Source organism: Alnus glutinosa, chromosome 7, assembly GCF_958979055.1.
Source record: "Alnus glutinosa chromosome 7, dhAlnGlut1.1, whole genome shotgun sequence".
In the NCBI taxonomy this organism is placed as follows: Eukaryota; Viridiplantae; Streptophyta; class Magnoliopsida; order Fagales; family Betulaceae; genus Alnus; species Alnus glutinosa.
Genome location: NC_084892.1, coordinates 20,087,360 through 20,109,391, shown reverse-complemented (window position 1 = coordinate 20,109,391; position 22,032 = coordinate 20,087,360). Strand labels below are relative to the sequence as shown.

The following is a 22,032-nucleotide window of genomic DNA, read 5'->3' as shown; positions in this document are numbered from 1 at the left end:
ACAAAACGATAGTTTCTTGTATCAAACTGTAGCACTTGTCGTTTTGTGAAATTTTATTGAAAATGACGTACACCAACTTTTTTTATGATGTAAATGTTTGATCGTCGAGAGAGGCATGGGAAGATCGACTTTGCGAAGAAGATGACAAACCATTCATATGACTACTGGAAGGCCACGCAGGGATGAGCAGACAGGCGCGCGTAACTTACCTAAAACTCCTTCCTTTGCTTTGCAAATTGCCTTGTGGGGCTCACACACAAAGTGGGCCACACCCCAACGTGTCTTGTCGGAGGGCACCTGTTGTGCTTGTGAAATTTCTCTATCATTTCCGAATTGGCTTATATATCTACAGTACGTTCAGCCACACCTAGGTTCCTACTGGTCGAGCACAAGCTTTTATCTCCGATCCCTCTTTATACTCAAACAACTAAGAAACACGATGGGCTCTGTAGCTCCTCATGTGCTTCTTGTGTCCTTCCCAGGCCAAGGGCACATTAACCCTTTGCTCAGACTAGGCAAGAGACTTGCTGCCAAGGGCCTGCTCGTCACCTTCTCTACAACCGAGAGCATTGGCAAAGATATGCGAAAGGCCAACAATATCACTGATGACCAAGCCACTCCAGTGGGACAGGGTTTTATAAGGTTTGAATTTTTCCAAGATGGTTGGGAAGAGGACGATCCTAGACGAAAAGACCTGGAAGAATTCTTGCGTCATCTTGAGCCTGCTGGAAAGGACGCACTTCACCAAATAATCAAGAAACACGCCGGCAAAGATCATCCAGTTTCATGTCTTATAAACAACTCCTTTATCCCATGGGTTTGTGATGTAGCCACCGAGCTTGGCATCCCTAATGCCGTCCTCTGGGTTCAGTCTTGTGCAGCCTTTTCGGCTTATTATCACTATCACCATAACCTGGTGCCTTTCCCATCTGAAACCGAGCCCAAGCTTGATGTTCAACTGCCCTCCATGCCTCTTTTAAGGTACGATGAAGTCCCTGACTTCTTGCACCCTTCTAGCCCATATCACTTTTTTGGGAGGCTCATCCTAGGCCAGTTCAAGAACTTATCAAAACCATTCTGCATATTGATGGACACGTTCCAGGAGCTCGAGCACGAGATCATTGACTACATGGCAAAGCTCTGCATGATCAAGCCCGTGGGCCCCTTATTCATAAACCCAAAAGCACCAAACACAAGTATTCGCGGCGACGTCTTGAAAGCCGATGATTGCATTGAGTGGCTCAACTCGAAGCCCCAAGCATCCGTCGCATACATCTCCTTTGGCACTGTTGCCCATGTCAAACAAGAACAAGTGGATGAGATCGCTTACGGGCTCTTAAATTCTGGGATCTCGTTTTTATGGGTAATGAAACCACCTCATAAAGATACCGATTTCAAGTTGCATGTTCTACCCGATGGTATCCTGGAGAAAGTTGGGGATAGAGGCAAGGTGATACAATGGAGTCCACAAGAAGAGGTATTAGCTCACCCTTCAGTTGCGTGTTTCGTAACCCACTGTGGCTGGAACTCCTCCATGGAAGCCCTCAGCTTAGGCGTGCCGGTATTGACATTTCCTCAATGGGGTGATCAGGTTACTAATTCAAAGTTCTTGGTGGATGTGTTTGGAGTGGGGGTGAGATTATCCCGTGGCCAGGCCGAAAACAGATTGATCTTGAGAGATGAGGTTGAGAAATGCTTACTGGAGGCAACGCTGAGCCCGAAGGCAGTAGAACTGAAGCAACATGCATTGAAATGGAAGACGGCAGCTGGGGAGGCGGTGGCAGAGGGTGGCTCCTCAGACCAGAATATTCAATCATTTGTTGACGAGATTAGGAAGAGATGTGTTGCTGTGACTTCCACGTCAATCACTCAGTGACAAGAGGCAAACATCGATCTTGTTTGGATTTTCGAGGCTACATCAGGAGATAGGCTAAGGAATTTTTTTTCTTGAAGCATATGATTAAGTTACTGCAGCAAGATTCAGATATGCGCTTCAAAATTCACTCTTTATCCTCTCTTTCATTTGAAAAAATAAATATATGCTAAGAGCAGTAACTATTTTATTTCTTTTCATGTAATTGTTATTCTTTTTATTTTTTTTGTTAGTCGTTATTTCTACATTAAGTAGTATAAGTCAATTCTAGTCATATTAGGTACGTCATATTATATATGTATTTCTATAAGAATATTTTCATAAGAGTCGCTTGATTGATGACTCAGCCCTAATTTTCTTTAGGGATGTTGGAATAATATATCTATTTAAAGATTGATATGTTATATAAAAATAAAGAAAGAATAATTAATTAAAATCAGCGCTTGCATTGTGAGGTTTAAGTTCTCTCTAAGAACCTAAATTATCCCGTTATGAATTTAGGTTCGTAACAAATTGGTAGCAAAGCCAGGAATGGCTTCACCATCATCTTATAATTTCGATCATAGGCTTGATCGTTTGGCTAAGATTAGGCTTAGCTGTGCATGAGATGCAAGAGCTCTTCGCTGCCATGAACTCCAGATTTGATCAACTGATGGAAGCATGTCAAACAACATATTCAACTTCACCAAAACGAAGTAGTACTAATAATGCCACTCATGGTTCACATCCATGTGGAGATAATTCTCATAATCATTGTTATGAAGTGCAAGTTGTTTCTTTGGAACATAAGCAACCTTCTTTAGATTATGTTCTTCATGGGTATTCGTGTGTAGAAACAGGTGCTACATTATTTATTTCCTTCATTGGAACAAATGAGTATGAGGATGTCATAGTTGAAGAAAATTTATTGAAAGGAGCTACGTTTCATGAGGATGTCTTGGAATATTCAAAGTTGATTGTTGATGGTGAAGAGCTTTGTTTTTTGAGGTATGACTTAATCGTACCATTTACCAGGTATGTGGCAATGAATGGTCTCTCATCATCTAAAAGCTACCATATAGCTATGGGGCCTAATTTTGAGGTTGATAAAATTTTAGCAAAATTCCTTTGAAAAGTTTGGAAGCACTTGATGATTTGGAGCCTATGGAAGAAGATATGCTGTTCGACAATGGTTGAGTGTTTTTCTCGGCTCTTTTAGATTTCATCAAGGGGAGAGAAATGTTACAATCTTCTATTGATTTGAGGAAATAAATATATGCTAAGAGTAGTAACTATTTTATTTCTTTCTATGCAATCTTTTTATTTTCTTGTTAGAGCACTAGCAGCAGATTCCCAACCATTTTCCCTATATCTAGAGAACAAAACTACTTTTTGCTTTCCTATAAAAAAAACACCCCACAATAGATTTCCTTACATTTTCCTATATCAATTAAATATATTTTTTTTCCTCTTATTTTATTTTTTTTTCTCTCTTTCCTACTTTTTCTCTCTTCGCTATATCAATTAAATATACTTTTTTTATATTAAAATAATACATAGGGAATGAATAGTAGACATGTATACATAGAGAATTACTATTCATTCTCAACCCCCTCATCTAAATATTAGGCATCTACTGTGGGAGGTTTTTTGATATTTTTTATGAAATTTTTCCTAAATATAGAGAAGGGAACCAATATAGAGTAACTACTGCTAATGCTCTTAGTCATTGTTTCCACGTTAAGTAGTATAAGCCAATTCTAGTCATATTAGGTACGTCATATTGTGTATGTATTTCTATAAGAGTATTTCCATAAGAGTCGCTTGATTGATGACTTAGCTCTAATTTTCTTTAGAAACGTTGTAATAATTACTCTATTTAAAGGTTAATATGTTATGAATAAAGGAAGAAAATAATTAATCAAATTCGGGGCTTGTGATGTGAGGTCTAGGTTCCCTCTAAGAACTTAAATTATCCCATTACGAACTTTGGTTCGTAACGGTTTCTCGAGCTCTTCTTTTAGTTAACCTGAAATTGAGAATCTTTTGACTGTCTGCAATTGCCCCAATCGACTTTCATCATGGACCGCTACAATCAGCCATGTTGATAACAGTTCTCTATGTTTTTTTCCATCTTAAGGATCTTTTACAAAGCTTTGGAATGGATTGATACAATTAATAAATAGTATACCTTCTTTCTTGTTTTTTTTTCTTTTTTTATTTTTTCACAAATTCATACATTTGTTGGAAAAATAAAATAAAAGGGTTTTGTAGGGAAGCATAATTTTTTTTTTTTTTGATAATGGAAATAATCTCATTGCAAACCGTAAAAAAAATTACAATCCAGCCAACACAAGACTATGGATGGAGGAAGGGTAGTCCTCTCTCCATACCTTGTCAAGCAAATGAGTTATAGCAAACTTAGCCAAAACATGGGCTACCTTATTTGCATCACGCCTTACATGCGCTACTTGAACAGATTGAAAAAAAAGATAGACTAGTTGCAATATCCTCCAGAAGATGACCATAATTCTGATAGTTGTACCTATTCTTCCTCAAAGCCATCACCACCTCCATGGAATCTCCCTCAATGATGATGCAGGTTCCCCCCATTTCTCTGCCAAGTTTCACTGCATGCCATGCCGCCAATGCTTCCACCGCTGAAGGATCATCATTGTAAGGGAGAAAACTCATCCTGGCTGCCACCACTGCCCCATTTCCATCCCGAATCACAGCCCTAATGCCCATTCGTCTAGCCTCCTTATCAATGGATGCATCCCAATTGATTTTCCACCATCCTTGGGGAGGTTTAGACCAAAAAGAATGACCCACCTCTAATCCGCTAATAAAATGAGCAAGGTTGCTGGAACCAAGTGCCCCATCCTCCAGAGAACTGTGCACTTCTGAAATAACCTTGAGAGGGGGAGAGAAACCCCTCCCAAACACCATCGAATTTCTTCGAAGCCAAATCATCTGGGCCACTGTGAGAGCTTCTAGAACTTCCTCATTGTCAAGCTTTTCAAAGAAAAACAGCAGCAGCCCCCTACCATCAGTTTCCTCGTAGGTCAGTTTCTGAATTCTTCTACTGCATTCCTGCCAGACGACTTCAGCAGAAGGGCACCTCCATAGACTATGAAATGTGGTTTCTGACTCTCTTGTACAAATGGGACAAAAAGGGTTAGGCACAATCTTCTTCCCAAACAGGTTTTCCATATTGGGTAGCAAGTTATTGGACACCTTCCAACAGAAATTCCTTAACACAGGGGGGGGGGGGGGTGTTCAAATCCCAAATGGCCTTCCATACCATTCCACCTCCATATTCACCAGAACTTTCTCCCCTTTCTCGAGAAATTCTCCACATCTCCATATGATAGGCACTTTTAACAGTGAATAGCCCCGAAGGAGTTCCTTTCCATATTATCTTATCATCCTGCCCCAATGGGCTAATAATCACATTTCCAATCCGTTCCACCTCCTCCTGTGAAAAACAGTTTTGGAGCAAATTCAGATTCCACCAACCTACTTCAGAGTCAATGAGGGCATCCACATGAGAATCTGGGCTGAGAACATGGTTTGGAGGGAGAAACAACCTGGTATGAGGGGGTTGTAACCAAGCATCACCCCAAATTTTCACTTGTTTTCCATTCCCTATTCTGCAACCCACCCCATTTTCCAGCACCTCTTTGGCCCCCATTATGCTCCGTCATGCAAAGGATGGGCGACTTCCCATTCGAGCCTCAAGGAACACTCCACCCGGATAATATTTTTCTCTAAGAATACAGGTTAATAATAATGACTCCGGACAAGACATGAGCCTCCACCCTTGCTTAGCTAGAAGGGCCCTGTTAAAAACCTCCAAATCCCTAATCCCTCCATAGTGCTTTGGGGTACCCAAACGTTTCCAACTCATCCAAGAAACTCTCATTAAGTTGGATTTATGCCCCTACCAAAAGCGACCCATCAGAGAGTTGAGTGTCTTACATAACGCCTTGGGGAGCTAGAAAACATTCATACTATAAGTAGAGATTGCTTGAATGACCGCTTTGATAAGAATTTATTTCCCCGCCTGGGAAAGGAATTTCTCCTTCCATCCGTCGAGGTTTTTCTTCACACTATCACAAATTCCCACAAATGCCTTAGTTTTGATCTACCCACCAATGCAGTGAGTCCAAGATATCTCTCAATACCAATAGTAGCAAACACCCCTACAGTGCTACAGATGAAGCGTTTAAAAGCTGATCGAGTGTTTTTGCTAAAGAATATAGTGGTCTTGGCTGCATTAAGTTGTTGTCCCGATGCCCTCTCATATGCCTCCAAAATGTGGGAAAGGTTGCACCATTCCGAGAAATTTGCCCTACAAAATAAAAGAGAGTCATCGGCAAAAAATTAATTGCTGAGTCTTGTACCCCCAGCCGCTATAGGCACTCCAGAAATTCTACCACCAGCCTCTGCTTTAACCAATAAAGAGCTCAACCCTTCCGCCACAAGGAGGAAAAGATACGGTGATAGTGGATCTCCTTGTCGCAACCCCCTAGAGGGTAAAATCTTTCCATACGGTTGCCCATTGATTAACACGGAATAGGAGACACTCTTTACACATGTCATAATTAGGTGGATCCACCTTTCTTCGAACCCTGTAGTCCTCATCATAGCTTCAAGGAACGGTCATTCCACTCTATCATAAGCTTTTTTCATGACTACCTTCACCACCATATACCCTTTCCTTCCCCTCATTCGAGAGTTCATCGAGTGAAGGGCCTCATATGCTAGTAAGACATTATCCGTGATTAACCGACCTGGCACAAAGGCACTTTGGTGATTAGAAATAGTGGATGGAAGAACTTTCTTTAACCTGTTGGCAAGCACTTTCGTAATAAGTTTGTAATACACGTTACAGAGGCTTATAGGTCGATAATCACTCACGGCGTCGGCCTTTTTCCCTTTCGGGATCAAGACAATATAAGTTTCGTTTATCATAGGATTAAAAGGACCATCATTCAGAAATTTCATAATAGAATCTCTAACTTGATCACCAATAAGCCCCTAGTGAAATTGGTAAAAACTCACTCCAAAACCATCCGGGCCCGAAGACTTAAGAGGGTGCATTTGAGACAAAGCGACATTAATTTCTTCCTTTGTGAAGACTGCTGTCAACATGGCATTCAACTCCGGAGAAACTTTGGAAGTCATTGCCGAGATAGACTCCTCTATCCCATCCACACCTTCAGCTGTAAACAGTTGTTGGAAATAGTCGGAAAAGGCCAAACCCACCTCCTCTCGACGGTTCCGGATCTGTCCTTCTATATCCCTGGTAGAGCCAATGAAATTAGATCTTTGTCTTTGATTAGCCCAAGCGTGGAAATATTGAGTGTTTCGATCTCCATCTTTGAACCAAGATCTTTTAGCTCGCTGCCTCCACTTAACATCTTCCATCTCCAAAAGCTTATCTAAGTCCATTTGTACCTGTCTAATAGTAGGCAAGTTCCCAGGGTGTTCCATATTCTGCAGCCTCTCCAACTTTTTTGATAGATGCTTGATAGTACGGTTGGTTGCCCCATATTTCGCTCGACTCCACTCAGAGAGAGCATTTTTGCTTCTGGACAAGTTTTGCATTACTAAGCACATAGGATCATTTCCGTTCGCTTGCTCACTCCAAACCTCCTTAATTACATTCGCACACTCCTCATCAAGATTCCATTTAGCTTCGTATCGAAAGAGTCGAGGGGGTTCCCGATAGGTAGTATTAAATCTCAATAAAAGGGGCTTATGATCAGAATTACTAACCGAAAGCACCTTAATCACCACATTCGGGAACAAACTACACCATTCAGGAGTGGCCACCGCCCGATCCAACCGTTCCTTAATGAAAGATCATGAATCCTGCTTATTGCTCCATGGGTATTTTGAGCCTTGGTACCCCAAGTCTCCCAAATTACAATCCACCAGAGTATTCTGAAAACGTTCCATCTGAGCTGCACACCTTCTAACTCCCTCGACCTTCTCGCTTTGAGCTACTATTTCATTGAAATCTCCCATACAGAGCCAAGCCGAGCTACTCTGGGTACCCAAGTAAGAAAGCAGTTTCCACGAACTTTCCCGAAGGTCTCGAGCCGGATGTCCATAGAACCTGATAAAAGTCCACACATCATTGGATTGTGCCAAATTAATAGAAGCCGAGATATGCCGTTGGGAGTAATTAAGAATCTCCACGTCCGTTTCAGATTTCCAGTAAAAGGCCAAGCCTCCACTTCTCCCTATTGGATCCACTTGAAGCAGCCCACCAAAACCAAGGGAGCGTCGGAGCCTTTGTAAAACACCTACTTTCACTTTCGTTTCAATGAGAAACAGAACGTGGGGCTTCTTGTTCTTCACCAAACTGTGAAGTTTCCGAATTGTCCGAAGGTTCCCAAGCCCCCGGCAATTCCAGCATAAAAGACTCATGATGACTGGCGGGGCTGCATCGCAGCCACCGCCGAATCGTCGTTACAGACCAAAGAAAGCGACTCATACCTTGGAACGGCAAAAGGTTAACTCCCTTAGGTAACTTGCAGGATCAGATTATCCTCATCTGCCGAAGTTGGTTCACCCACCTGTGTTCCTCCAGGTAACAAGGTTGCAGGTGGTTGTTCCCCTGAATTCGCCCTTGTCCATTGTGCCAAGTCACCGTCCAACTTCACCGGAATAGTGCCCCCCACTTCTCTAGCCTGTTTCTTCCAGTTTCTTCTTCCTCCGCCCTCCTCAGAATTCTCGTCATAGCTAAACAAAGGATGTTTCAACGCCAACTCACCGACAAGTTCCCATTCCTTCCTCTTTCGAATCTGCTTGGGTAAAGAGAGTGGAGCCTTGTTCTAGAAGGAACCCCCGAAATTGGGTTCTCCTCCACCCATGTGTCTATTGCTTAGTGAACCACTTATGACTGAATTTTCCTCCTTGGGGGCCTATCTCAGCCGTACGAATTAAATCTCATTTTTCTTTGGGCCGCTATTTTAGGGCGATAGATCGCTTTTGCCAGACCCAACTCCCCTGTGGGCTTCGGTAACGTATCCACATGGCCTGGTAAAAGCTTAGACGTCCCTTTAGAAGAGGCACAATCCTGATTCTTTCCAGAAGCTTCACTATTTTTCCTTTTCCTACCTCCTTTTTTAGAGTAATGATTCATTGTCACCTTTTTATACAACTTTTCACCACCTTATCTATGTGGCAAGGTGGTCTCTCAGCTTATTTTATTTTTAAAACTTAAAAAGTAGTAGGGGACACCTTGCCACATAGGCAAGGTGAAGAAAAGTTGTATCAAAAAGTGGTAATGAATCATTACTCTTATTTCCGTTAGCTATTCCTATTGAGGATACCTCCATCCTGGCACAATCCGACATAAATAAGTCCGGATCTTGCGCCATGGATTTCGGATTTTCCTCCCATTCCTCCAAGAACATCCGTTGAGGTTTCGCATTTACTTCTTCCTTCATTTCCTTCTGAGCAAGCCTTTCCCCATCCTGGCGTTGAAAGTTTGGAGTAGGGAAGCATAATTAGAATGAAATATTCGTTGTCTTTCTCATCATTGCCTTGATATTCAAATATTTATGAACAATGATATGATGGTGGGATGAATTACAAGCCATTCAAGCAACACAAATTGCATATATGCTAGCTATTGATAAACTTGAAACTGGAAAATGAGTTAATCAAATTTGCACTTTGAAATGAGCTGATGATTCTCGTTGGGGTTCTTATTTTTATTCTATTTTAAGCCTAATAAGAATGTTTGGTGCTACTTGTTTAGTGCTTGAAGACATTGTAATTAAGAGAATGAGCGCTACAAAAAAAAAAATGGTGTTTATCGTCATTTTTTTTTTCCTCGACGTTTGTTTTAAAAGCCACTAATTTTATTATTTTTGTCGTTTGTTTCATGCGTGGCTAAATTCTAGGCCTTTTTATAAATATGCCCAAAAAAAAAAAAATCGTCATTTATTAATAAAATGTAGGGAATCCTTGAACTCCTAGCCTTTTTTAAAAGATGCAAGGAATTCTAGCTGAAATTTTCGTTTCATTTTAACGACGAGGACCTCAGAATACCTTTTTTTTTTTTTTTGGATGAATTTTCACTGTTGTTATAAAACGATGAGAACCCTAGAATTCCTGACATTCAGGTAAACTACGCAAGGAATACTAGGATAAAAACATCGAAACATTCTTTCTGCAACGCGCTCTCTCTCTCTCTCTCTTTCTCTTTGTTGAGTCGTCAACCATCGACATTGTTCCACCACACTGCGAGCCACGCTCATTCTAGTTGCCGTTGTTTCGCCATTCCCCCAACAATGTTGTTTCCTCTTTCTCTCTCTTCTAATAGGATAGTAATATTATTAAGGAATAGAGTATCTAAATTGCTGCAATTAAGTAGTGTGGTTGAGCATAGATTTGCATATATCCTTAGGTTCAGCTTGGTACTATACTTTTATTTTGTGCTACTTTTGAACAAATTTCTTGATTATATGGTGATTTCAATTAAGATAGCAGTATAATTGAACTGAATTGCAATGATAATAATAAATACAAAAAGGGGTACATCCATGGGTACTAAATAGGCGCTCCTTCTCATTTAAACTCTCTATTCAGTTTTGAGAGAGAGCTTTTACTAACTTGGGCGTCGAAGTACTTCCGGTCAAAGGTTTAGGGGGTTTTTTAATGACCTCTCCCTTGTTTTATAAGAGGAGCTCTGTCGCTGGTTAGATTGTCCAAAAATCAATGTCAACAGTTGCTATGTTTCTTTATGTAGAGAAATATTGAGATTTTATTTTCTTCCTACATTTTATCCGGAGTAGGTAATCTCAAACCTTTGCTTGATGGATCAAATAATTGTTACAATTATTGTTTTAAGGCCATGTTGGTTAATACTTTTTTATCTTCTTAAGTCACTTTAACAAACAATTTAAAACATAAAACATACTCTTCAAAACATAAAAATTGTTCACTTTCCTGTCACACGACTAGAACATATTTTTGCAAACTAAAAACAAAAAATATATGTTCAAAACAGTTAACAAGTATATATTACCTAATTTCCTTTTGTGAAAATGCATATATATAATATGCATAACAATAATATGCTTCATGAGCTCAACTCTAAACATTTTTTTAATGAAGGAATGAATCTTTTTAACCCAGAAGAATTACCAAAATTAAAAGTAGTAAAAATAAATAAAGGAAAAATTGCACCATTGTTCCCTGGAGTATGCCATAATTACGAATCACTCCATATGATTTAAAAAGTTCATTAGAGGTCATTGTGGTAAACTATAATTGTAAATCGATCCCTGGAGTCAAATTTCATTACAAATTTTGACAGATTCTGTTAAATATCACGTCAACGTCATATCAAACCAATAAAATGGCTAGATATGTCCATCTGAAAATATATATATAGAGAGAGAGAGAGTAATGATTCACTACCACCTAAATATACAACTTTTCACCGCCTTGCCTATGTGGCAAGGTGGTCCCCTACCTTAATTTATTTTTAAAAAATAAAAAAACTCAAAAAGTAGTGGGGATCACCTTGCCATATAGGCAAGATGGTGAAAAGTTGTATCTTTGGGTGGCATTGAATCATTACTCATATATATATATATATATATATATATATATATATATATATATATATATATATATATATATATATATATATATATATATATATATATATATTAAAAAATAAATAAACAAACTTATTTAATAAAAAACAAAACAAAAAAAAAAACACAAAAACAAAAACAAAAAAGGGAAGGGGTGGCCACACGCCACCCCCGGCCACCCCTAGAAGGTCCAGGGGTGGCCCGAAGGCCACCCCCAGGCTACTGCGGGTGGTGCGCGACCACCCCCAAAAGGGTGGCTTTCCCTTTTTTCTTTTTTTCTTTTTTCTTTTTATTTTTTTATTTTTTTAAAAAAAAGTTTATTTATTTATTTTTTAATTAATTTATATATTTTTTATTCAGATGGACACATGTCGTCATCTTATTAGTTTGATGTGGCGCTGACGTGGCATTTAACAGAATCTGTCAAATTTTTTAATTGAATTTGACTTCAGAGATTGATGTGTAATTACAGTTCACTACAATGACCTTCATTGAACTTTTCAAACCATAGGGAGTGATTCATAATTATGATATATCCCAAAGACTTGTGATGCAATTATCCCTAAAATAAAATACAAACATCAACACCTAAAGCAGTAAAGCTACTATTCAACAAGAAATTGGATAATCACATACGATTGTCTTCTTGTAATTGTGTTCAATGGGGACTTGGATATTTTGATAACTTTAAAAGAATATTTTGGGGAGTGAAAATGACTGTTAGGCTTGAGGATAATCATAGACGACAGGGGACCATTAGCCGTCCCTGTCTGGCATTTTCTACAAAAGAAAATATTTTCTTTTATTTTTTTAAATAAAATACACTTTCTTTCATTTTTTTTTTTTTTAATAAAATACACTTTCTATAGAGAGTGTTAGGGTGCGTTTGAGATTGCAATTTCGTAAATAAAAAGTGCGATTTTAAACCAAATCTCAAAACATAAATCGTTTGGAAACTGCGTTTTTAAAAATTGCGATTTGAAAACGTAGAAAATCTGTTTTTTAAAATCGCAGGTAAGATGGTGTTTTTTTGAAAACGCAGAATTTTAAAAGTTAATTTGCGATTTTAAATGTTAAACTGCGATTTTGCCAAACGCTTAACTACGTTTTTAAAAATCATTTTTTTTAAATCGCACTTTTTAAAATCGCAAACTCAAACGGACCTTCATACGTCTATTATTTCTCGGCTCGAATTATTAGACAAGTATAGATAGATTCGCGAGATTCGCTGACGCGGATTGGGCCCCAGAAATAACTTTACGGTCTGTCGTCTTTTGAAGGCCACGCACCATTCAAACGGCAGGTCGCTGTGCACGCGTCAAAAAGCGTAAGGGATAAACATTGAGAATTTGTCAGGTGGGTACGTGGCTTGGTTCTATTTGATCCTTTCCCAAGAGTCTCTAGGTGGGGCCCAAAAAACCAACAAAAATATCAATGAAAATTTCCTCGTCACCCATCCATATTTTGTACGCATACGAATTGAAGAAAAGGTTGCACCTGCCTTAACCTTTGTCATCTGAATCATGACTTGTGATTTGAGCATTTGTAAATTAAGACTTCTGTTAGTTTTGCTATCGAATAAATTAATAATAAAATTAAATGAGTGTGAGAATATAAATTATGCCTCTTAGATATAAAAATATTAAAATAATAATAATAATAATAATATGCACCCTATGGTTGGTCAACCAACCTGGCCTCTAGGCTATGGGGGAACCAACCATGAAAGGAGGAGACGATGGACCTCCGAGACCTTGATTGTAGGTCTTCATAGTCAGAAACCAATTGAAAAGGGAGATGATCCTCATCCCAAAAAGACACCGTTGAGGCCATGGAAGTCCATGACTTTCTCCTCTTATTGTTGGTTCCTCTATGGTGGCTGTGGTTCGCCCATGGGGTATGGGTTTTTTTTTATTATTATTTTTTTAATTTTTTATTTGAGAAGCATAATTGTATTTTCACACTCATTTTTGTTATTTAGTTGATAGAAAGCCTAATAGAGTTCTTGATTTGTACTTAAAACACAAGTCTTAAATTCATCAAATTAAAAATTGGGGTCTTAAAAGTAAATAAATAAATAAAAGAAAGAAACGTGAAAGCACAAGAGAGTCGTGACCTATTGTGTATTGTCCCTAATTTTTAAACCAGTTAAAACAAAGGAAACAATTTTTTATTTTTCCTAATATTAAATAGAGGGATTGTTTCAAGATATGGATTTTCGGCAAAAACTAAACAAAATTGTGGAAGGAAAATGCACTTAATTGGGAGAGAATTTTTGAATGCGAGGCAATTGGGCCAAAGATATAAAGTAAGGCCTGGGAGTGCCAAAATACAGTAGAAAGTCATTTGATCAAACAGTAATGGGCTTACGAGATGAATGCAGGACTCATGCACATTATATATCTTAAAAGATTCACCATATGGGCTCAAGAAGGGCTCGAGCAGCAGGCCGGTATAAAAAGATGGTTTAATGGGCCCGTTTCATAACCCTACTTTTTCTTTTTCTCTTTTTCTTTTTCTTTTTTATTTTTGGTGTTTTTTTGTTTGAATTTCTTTTACTGTAGCCTTTTTCCAAGAGTTTTGCTTAGAAAATGATGCGAGCTGACAAGAGGGGTGAAAATGTGAACGAATAATAACCATCCACATCCGTTATCTGCATATAAGGATGCGGGTGCGATTATCAAAGTCTATTATCCGCATTCCCTTTACACATAATATATATTTAATTATATTCAAAAAAACAAGGTCATTTTGAATTTTGTAAGTTTAAGACCTTTAAGTTATATTAGGTTTTTTTCACTATCATTTCAAAGTAATACCTCACTATATTTATTTTTTCTCTTTTTTTCTTTGGGTAATCCAAATTCTGATTACTCTATGAGACGATAATCATTTATAGTTGATATTCATGAATTGTGTAACAAATGAAATCTTAATTTATTTAAACTTGCATGTAGTAATAACCTCATTATTTAATCTTGCATATAAATTTAGATAGTAATCCAAAACGTTCATTACCTCATATGCGGATAATGGATAATAACCGCATTTAATAACCATAATAACCACGCAGATGCAGATAGTAATCGCATTATGCGGATGCCTAAAAGTGATAACCGCATTATGGAGATGTGCATATAGATATTGCTAATAACCGCATCTAGGGGTGTTAGATGAGCCCGGCTTCTGATGAACTCGGTTTGCTTAAACTCGATTTAATCTCAGTTCAAAAAATAAATGAAATGTCACAATAATATGCTTGTATATTAAATAAGACACACTCATATAAATTCAACTCGACTTGAACAAAACTCATGAGATTGGCTTGTAAAAGTTCAACTCGACTCGTTTGACTTAAATCGTTAACTCGCTCGTGTGTGTGTGTGTGTGTGTGTGTGTGTGTGTGTATAGTATTCATATTTATTAATATATATGTATAAAATTAAGTTTTATAAATATAAGATTATATAATTATAGTTTATAGTGTATAAATATTAACATAGTAAACATAATATATGTAATACTGCAAACGTTCTATTTAAAATGTGAAATATAGATCAAAATTAAAATTGTACTGAATTTTATTTTTTATTTTAAATAAAAATAATTATAAAACTCCAATCGAGCTTGAGCTCCTCAAGCTCGATTGGAGGCTCGATTTGTTAAGAATTCAAACAACCCTTCACTACTTGGCTCGAGCCCCTATTCTATGTATTCGAGCCAAATCTAGCAGCCCCAAACTTGGCTTGGCTCGGCTCAAATACAGCCATAATCGCATCTGAATCTGCATTTTCACTCTTAGCTGGCAATCCTTACAACGGGAAGCTGGGACACCGATGAAGACGGTGGAGGGGCGCGTAGCCAATTGGGACTGGCGGAGGAAAGTAGAACAAGCTTAAGAAATCCGATCTAAAAACCTTGGTAGTGGAGGAGGTGATCGACGAGGTGGACAACGTGGTAATGAAGTCAAGAGGACACTACATTTGAGGAAAAAGACATGACAAAAAAAATAAAAAATAAAAAAAAATAACAACAACCAAAGAAAAAGGGAGGAGGGAGGGATGAGAAGCCATCCCTCCTCCCCTAGAGGCCGCATTAACGGCAGAGGGTGGCCTCGAAGGAGGAAGAGGACCCTACTTAGAGAGAGGGAGGAGAGAGAAGTTGTGGGTCCTATAGTCATAGGGTGGGGTTGATTGTGCATGTAATGCCCCTAGCTCGTAAAGGTTTTACTTTTGAACGATTGTTTAAAAGGTTTTCACTTCATCTCCAAATTATTTGTGTTGATTGATTTATTGCTTTTAATATATGGTGATTGTTTGTTTGGTCGATAATTTTTTAAATTATATTTTATATTGAGAACACCTATCCAACCCCTTCTAAGTGTTGTTTGGAATCTTGAGCTATAATTTTGAACTTTCTCTAATGCTTCGTTTGTTTCGACGTAAAATGGTTTCCGTCGTAAAATGATTTCAGGGAAGTCATTTTTTTGAAAAATATTTTTCGTTGAAAGCATTTTCCGGTGTTTGGAGCGTACAGAAAATCACAAAATTTTTTTAATGTTTTTATTCAATCATATTAACCTATAAAAATCAATTTTTATTCCAAACATATAAATATTAATGTAAAATAATATAAAAATTACCGAAGACGAGATGCCGTCATTAACCGACAGGATTCCGGCCACTTTTACCGGATTCCGCCATTCCGGCTACTATAGCCAGAATCCGACCAAAAGTTACCAGATTCCAGCCAAAACTGCCGGATTGCGGCAAAGAACGGTCGGACTCCGGCATACTGGCCGGAATTTGCCAGAACCGCCGGAATCCGGCCAGTAGGCCGAAATCCGGCCGGAATTTTCTGGCCAAATCCGGCTGGCCTGCCATTCTGGCCTAATCTGTCCGGCCGGCCGGAATCCGGTTTTTCTGGCCATTCGGACTGACCGGATTCCGGCGACATAGATCGGATACTGTCAGATTTCGACACTGGCAAGATTTCAGTAATGGTCGACTACTTGAAGTGAAGGTCGACTGTGTCGTTTAATAAGAGTCGAATGCATCTGGCGTCTTCAGAAAATGATTTACACTTTTAAAAAACGTAAATCGTTTTCCGAAATTTACTAAGGGTTTTCAGTCAAACAGAAATCATTTTCCGGTTGACTATTATTTTTCCCCTACTAAATACTGGAAAATACCGAAATCATTTTTCATAAATCATTTTACGCCGAAACAAACGGAGCATAAATTTCATTTTTTTTGTATTTGGTACATAATGTATACCAGTTAGATTCTGTCTAAGATAGTATTACTTCCATATCAAATCATAGTTCCTATGTGACGCAAACAAGAAATTAAAAGAGAGAGAGAGAGAGAGAGAGAGAGAGAGAGAGAGTTCTCATACTAAAAGCACGTGATAGAAAGGATAAGAAGATCTTGATATTTCCTCGTTTTATCTGAAATTTTAAAATGGAAAAGATAAGAAGAAAATATAAAAAAGACATTTGCTTCATTGTCATGATCGCACGTACGTAAAAATAAAATATAGAGGAGAGCGGCGACATATATTCCATGGGAGTTGTCTAATCCTTTTACAAAACAAATATCTCATTCTCATATAATAAAGGACATTTATTAAGAACCGCCGGCCAGCCCCAAATGGGCGGTGATTAGTAGCCCCCCCCCCCCCCCCCCCCCCCCATCTACTTTTGATCACTGTCCTTATAAAAACAAAACAGATTGAGAGGGTGCATTGTGTGGTCTTTTTTATACCACGTCTCCCCCTCTTATTGCCCGTCTTCATCCAATAATCAACCTATGATATACCCTTCTCAATATATATATTTAAAAAAGAAAAAAAAAGGTATTTTACCCTTCATTGATACCAAAATTCCGAAGGGTCTTTTTTTATTATTTTTTTAAGGAAGGTATTTGAAACTTTTCATGTTGATGGGGCAATGTTTGTTAATTTTTTTTAATAAAAGTTGGTAAAAAATGATGGCTTAGGGGTGGGCTCTAAATTAATATAAATAGCCCCATCTCAAAAATCTTGAAAAAAGAAAGAAATTTGGTCATGGTCCCCCAAACTAATTTAATGTGGTTAACATTAATTATGCTTCTATCATTTGTTTCAATTACTGCTATAATAATTGTGTTTTCCTGATTTGTTTTAGCAAAAATTACATCATTAATTCACGTGGTTAGCGTAAATTACCGATGGCTTTCTCTTGTATCAAAATAAGTTCAGATGGTTGGCTTAATTTACAAATCGCTCCCTAGAATCAAAATCCATTGAATTTTTTAACAGATTCTGCTAGGCGTCACGTCAACGCCAATAAGATGGCGACACGTGCTAATCAAATTAAAAAATATATAAATAAATAAAACTTTAAAAAAATAAAATTGAAAAGAATAAAAAGGGGTGGCTGCCCAACCATTGGGGGTGGCCTGGCCACCCCTGCTGGGGGTAGCCACACGTGGGAGCCACCCCTAGCCTCTTCAGGTGGCCGTGCGCTACCTTCGGCCTCTAAGGGTGGCTACCCAACCGGTAACCAACCCTTTTTTATTTTCTATTTTTTTTACAATAATTTTTTAAGTTTTATTCATTGATATTTTATTATTTTTAATAGATTTATATTGTTTTATTATGATCGACACGTGTCGTCATCTTATTAGCATTGATATGGCGCCTAACGAAATCTGTTGAAATTTTTAACGGAATTTGACTCCAATGAGCGATTTAATACCAAAATGAGTAATTTGTAATTTATGACAACCACAATGACCAATGATGCAATTTTTTCTTTATTTTAATTAGTGTAGTTTAGTCAACTTTTTAGTATTTAGTATAAGATGAAAAATCTTCTTAGTTTTTAAGAATAACTATATTTCAATAATTTTTTTAAAAATCAACCATCTAATTAAAATTATATAAAAATTGTGTTAAAAATTATATCACAATCATTTATTATTCTCCAATAGTTTATATAATATGTCTCGGACCCAAGAAGTAAGGAAAAGATGGTAACAATAAGGAGTGCCACTCTCAATGGGCCAAGCGTCTCTATTGGTCATCATTCTGGGAAAAAAAAGTGGAGTAACTTTGTAGGTTCCTGGGTAGACAAGGAACGTGACCAAAAAAGTTGACCGGAAAAAGGAACCCAAATTAAGGGCAAAAGTCGTGTCCCCATTCGATAAAGTATAGGGCCAATTGATACGAACACTGATCCCATCCAAAAGTTTCACGTGCTGCTTCAACTTCATGATTGAGAGGAATCTCTAGGTGCCTGCCCAACTGCAACCGCTGTTTGAGTCTCTAACTCTACTCGCTAGGGCTTAATTTGGCTCCACGTATGACTTAGGTATAAAAGTCTCGTACAGGAATGATTCAGAGGTCCGCCGGCGGAGTGAGTCTCCGGAGATATTTTTGATGCTTAAACCAGTACAACTTTGAAATAAGCTCACTCCACCGGAGATATTTTTGATGCTTTAAATCAAGTACAACTTTGAAATAAGCTTTTAAGGGCTGAGGAGCCGTGTATATTTTGTATATGCAAGAGTGGGTGTAGGTGAGAGGTTTACCTTTCAGCTTATTCAATTGCCCATCTTTTCCGAGTGGGTTATGGTTGTCAAAACTTCCTTTTTTAATATTTTAGAGGATGTAACGGACATGTTGAAAAATAGTAACAATAGAATTAGTTTTATAAAGTTACAGATTTTATTCAAAGTAAATAAAAAGGGTTTAGTAAAGTAGTGTATTAGAAGAAGATAGGTGTGAACTCGAGGAGTCACACGCCTGGTAAAATTCGATTTTATAAGGATGCGTAGTAAAGATAGCGTAAAATGGAGATTCATTTCAATATAGCTAGATGGTATTAAAAAAGTCTAAAAGATACGCATTTCATTTGCATTGTGTTGCGTTTAGCAAAATATGTTTTGTGTAGAATATAATGTGTTTTGTATAAGAGTTAGTGGTCTACCATATTAGTTAGAATGAGTTGTTCTAACGAAAGGAATAAAATAATGTTAGTTTCAAGAGCCTTGTTATTCAGGTAAAGCATTGCAAGAACACTGAGAAGCACACAATTCATCCAATTAAAATTTCTCAATTTCAGTACAGAAACTGAAACCTTTTTTTTCTTTTTTTCTTTTTTCAGTTTTTGAATCTTTGGACAGCAATTTTCTATACATTTTTTTTTTCCAAAAAGCTTTATTTTTGCTTTAAAATAAGCTTTAAATTTTGCTTATTGATTTTTAATTTGAAGGGAATAATAAAAATATAAAAATTGGGTAATGTTTAATTTACTTAAAATTTGGCTTTATATATATATATAGCTCCCTCCAATTAAAATGTTTGGCTCCGTCCCTAGTAATAATAAAAAGTAATTGATATAATATAAAGTAAAAAGAATATATATAAAGAAAATTTGTATTGTAGTAGGTTTTTTATTTAAATATTCATGAAAATTTGTTCATGTTTTATAAAAAGTAAAAAAAAGTTTGTTTTTATTTAAAGAAGTGAAAATATGACAAAAAAAAAAAAAAAAAAAAAAAAAAGAAGAAGAAGAAGAGAGGGAACTGTCAAAAGGGACCATGCATGTCTTCTTCCTTTATCGCGGGTTTATTATTGGTTAGGCATCATTTACTCTTCTGAATGGGGGAGGTGAGAAATGCATTTACTACCCTAAATGTTCTCTCGGCGACGGAAGACAATCAGACATGAGAGATGCATTTAACGTTGGCGTGGCGTCCCAATAATCATGTTGACGTGGTAGTGATCATTTCTCCCCCTTTTCTGATAATGGGAGTATTCATTTGCTACGCTGTTGCTGGCTTTTTGTAATTTGGTGCAGCCCGTTGAGATGGAGGTGAAAACTTTGCTTGGGTCTGAAGACTCTGAATCAATTATTTTCTAGCTATAATGTGTCTCTTGTCCATGCCCAACAGGTTTCATCCAGCTGGTCCATCATTCGAGGTAACGGTGTAAATAATTCTACATAATGCGTTGGCATATTAATTAAAAAAATTTAAATGATATGACGTTTTTTGTTTTATTAGATACAACAAAATACTAAATACCGACCATAAAATTACTGATCTCCATCTTAGCCGACAAAGCAGTTGATCATTCACCACACCGACACAATTTCTACGCGATTACTTCACTTCACTACTCCTAGTGGTGACCTCCTACTGGACAGACAAGATACAATAATTGAGTTACGGACCCGGGAAAAAAACCCAAAAAAAATTCAATAATAATAATTAAAAAAAAAAAAAAAGCATTTTGAAATTGAAATTAAAGAACTGAAATCATTCATCCGAAGCAGAACAACACAACCACACACCCTGAATTGAGAATTACAGTGATAAAATTCAATGAGAAACAACTGTGGCGAGATGATCATGATGATGATGATAAAGATCAACGGTGGCCAATTAAATTAAACACAATAAACAACCCTCGAAACAAGTAAATACAGCAGAGAAAAGCCGTGGCATTTAAACCCAGTTTCCTGATTTTCTTGCTCAGTAGTCTGTGGAGGGCAGCTGCTCGTGAGTGTTGCTGATGAAGAAGAACTCGTACACGAGACCGGCGATCCCACCGCCGATCAGAGGCCCAGCCCAGTAGACCCAGTGGTTCCTCCAGGTCCAGCTCACCAGGGCGGGCCCAAACGACACCGCCGGGTTCATTGAAGCGCCGTCGAACGCGCCACCCGCCAAAATATTCGCACCCACTATGAAACCGATGGCGATGGGGGCTATTGCTCCCACACTGCCCCTCTTTGGATCAATGGCCGTCGCGTAGACTGTGTAAACTAAGCCGAAGGTCATCACGATCTCCAAAACCAAGGCGTTCCAGACGCCCACTCCCGAGGACAGAGCGAAAGCACTGGTGGTCTGCCATGTACAGTAACAAGATCCAATTTTAATTTTAATTAACTAATTAAATTCCAAATAAAGTGTCAAGACTAGCAGTAACAACTAACAGAAAACGGATAGCCTCTCTCACCAGGCCGTTGGTGGCGAACTTAAGAAGCAAGCAAGCAACGGTGGATCCAAGGAGCTGGGCGATCCAGTAGAGGATGCCACGGAGGAGGGTGATGTTACCACCGATGAAGGCGCCGAAGGTGACAGCTGGGTTGACGTGGCCGCCGGAGATGTTGGCGGAGATGGATACGGCGACGAAAAGACCGAAAGCGTGTGCCAGGGCAGCCGCCACGAGCCCAGAAGGGGTTGTGGAGCCGTCGTGGGTGAGCTTGTTGAAGGCCATGCCGGAGCCCTCCCCGGCAAACACGAATATGAGAGTCGATATGAACTCCGCCAACGCCGACTTCAGGGCGTCAGGGTGGATCGCCTCCTCCGGCCTTCCGACGGCAATATTCCTGAACGGCATGGTCGTCGATCGTCTGATGAGTGTTGTAGCTACTACGTTCACAGTACACTCACAGTCACTGCCTTTAGCTTTGGTTTTAGGTCCTGCTCTCCGCTTCCCAGCTGGTGTGTTTATATTGAACGTGACGAGAGCAAATGCACCGGCTGCAGCCGGTTTCCGGTC

At 38.3% G+C, this 22,032-nt stretch overlaps 3 protein-coding genes across 3 annotated transcripts; 1 reads left to right on the top strand and 2 right to left on the bottom strand.

The window, feature by feature from the left end:
* The first annotated feature begins 356 nt into the window (after window positions 1-356).
* LOC133873156 (gallate 1-beta-glucosyltransferase 84A24-like) lies at window positions 357-2,078 on the top strand. The gene has a single exon (XM_062310887.1). The coding sequence runs from the start codon at window positions 440-442 to the stop codon at window positions 1,874-1,876; it is 1,437 nt and encodes a 478-aa protein (XP_062166871.1). The 5' UTR covers window positions 357-439; the 3' UTR covers window positions 1,877-2,078.
* Window positions 2,079-4,303: 2,225 nt separating this feature from the next.
* On the bottom strand, window positions 4,304-5,546 carry LOC133873305 (uncharacterized). The gene is made up of 2 exons (XM_062311025.1): window positions 5,157-5,546; window positions 4,304-4,945 (listed from the first exon to the last, which is right to left on the bottom strand). Exons 1-2 carry the CDS (start codon window positions 5,544-5,546, stop codon window positions 4,304-4,306), a joined length of 1,032 nt encoding a protein of 343 aa, XP_062167009.1.
* A 15,212-nt stretch (window positions 5,547-20,758) lies between these two features.
* Window positions 20,759-22,032, bottom strand: LOC133872773 (aquaporin TIP1-1). The gene is made up of 2 exons (XM_062310374.1): window positions 21,487-22,032; window positions 20,759-21,374 (listed from the first exon to the last, which is right to left on the bottom strand). Exons 1-2 carry the CDS (start codon window positions 21,868-21,870, stop codon window positions 21,003-21,005), a joined length of 756 nt encoding a protein of 251 aa, XP_062166358.1. The 5' UTR covers window positions 21,871-22,032; the 3' UTR covers window positions 20,759-21,002.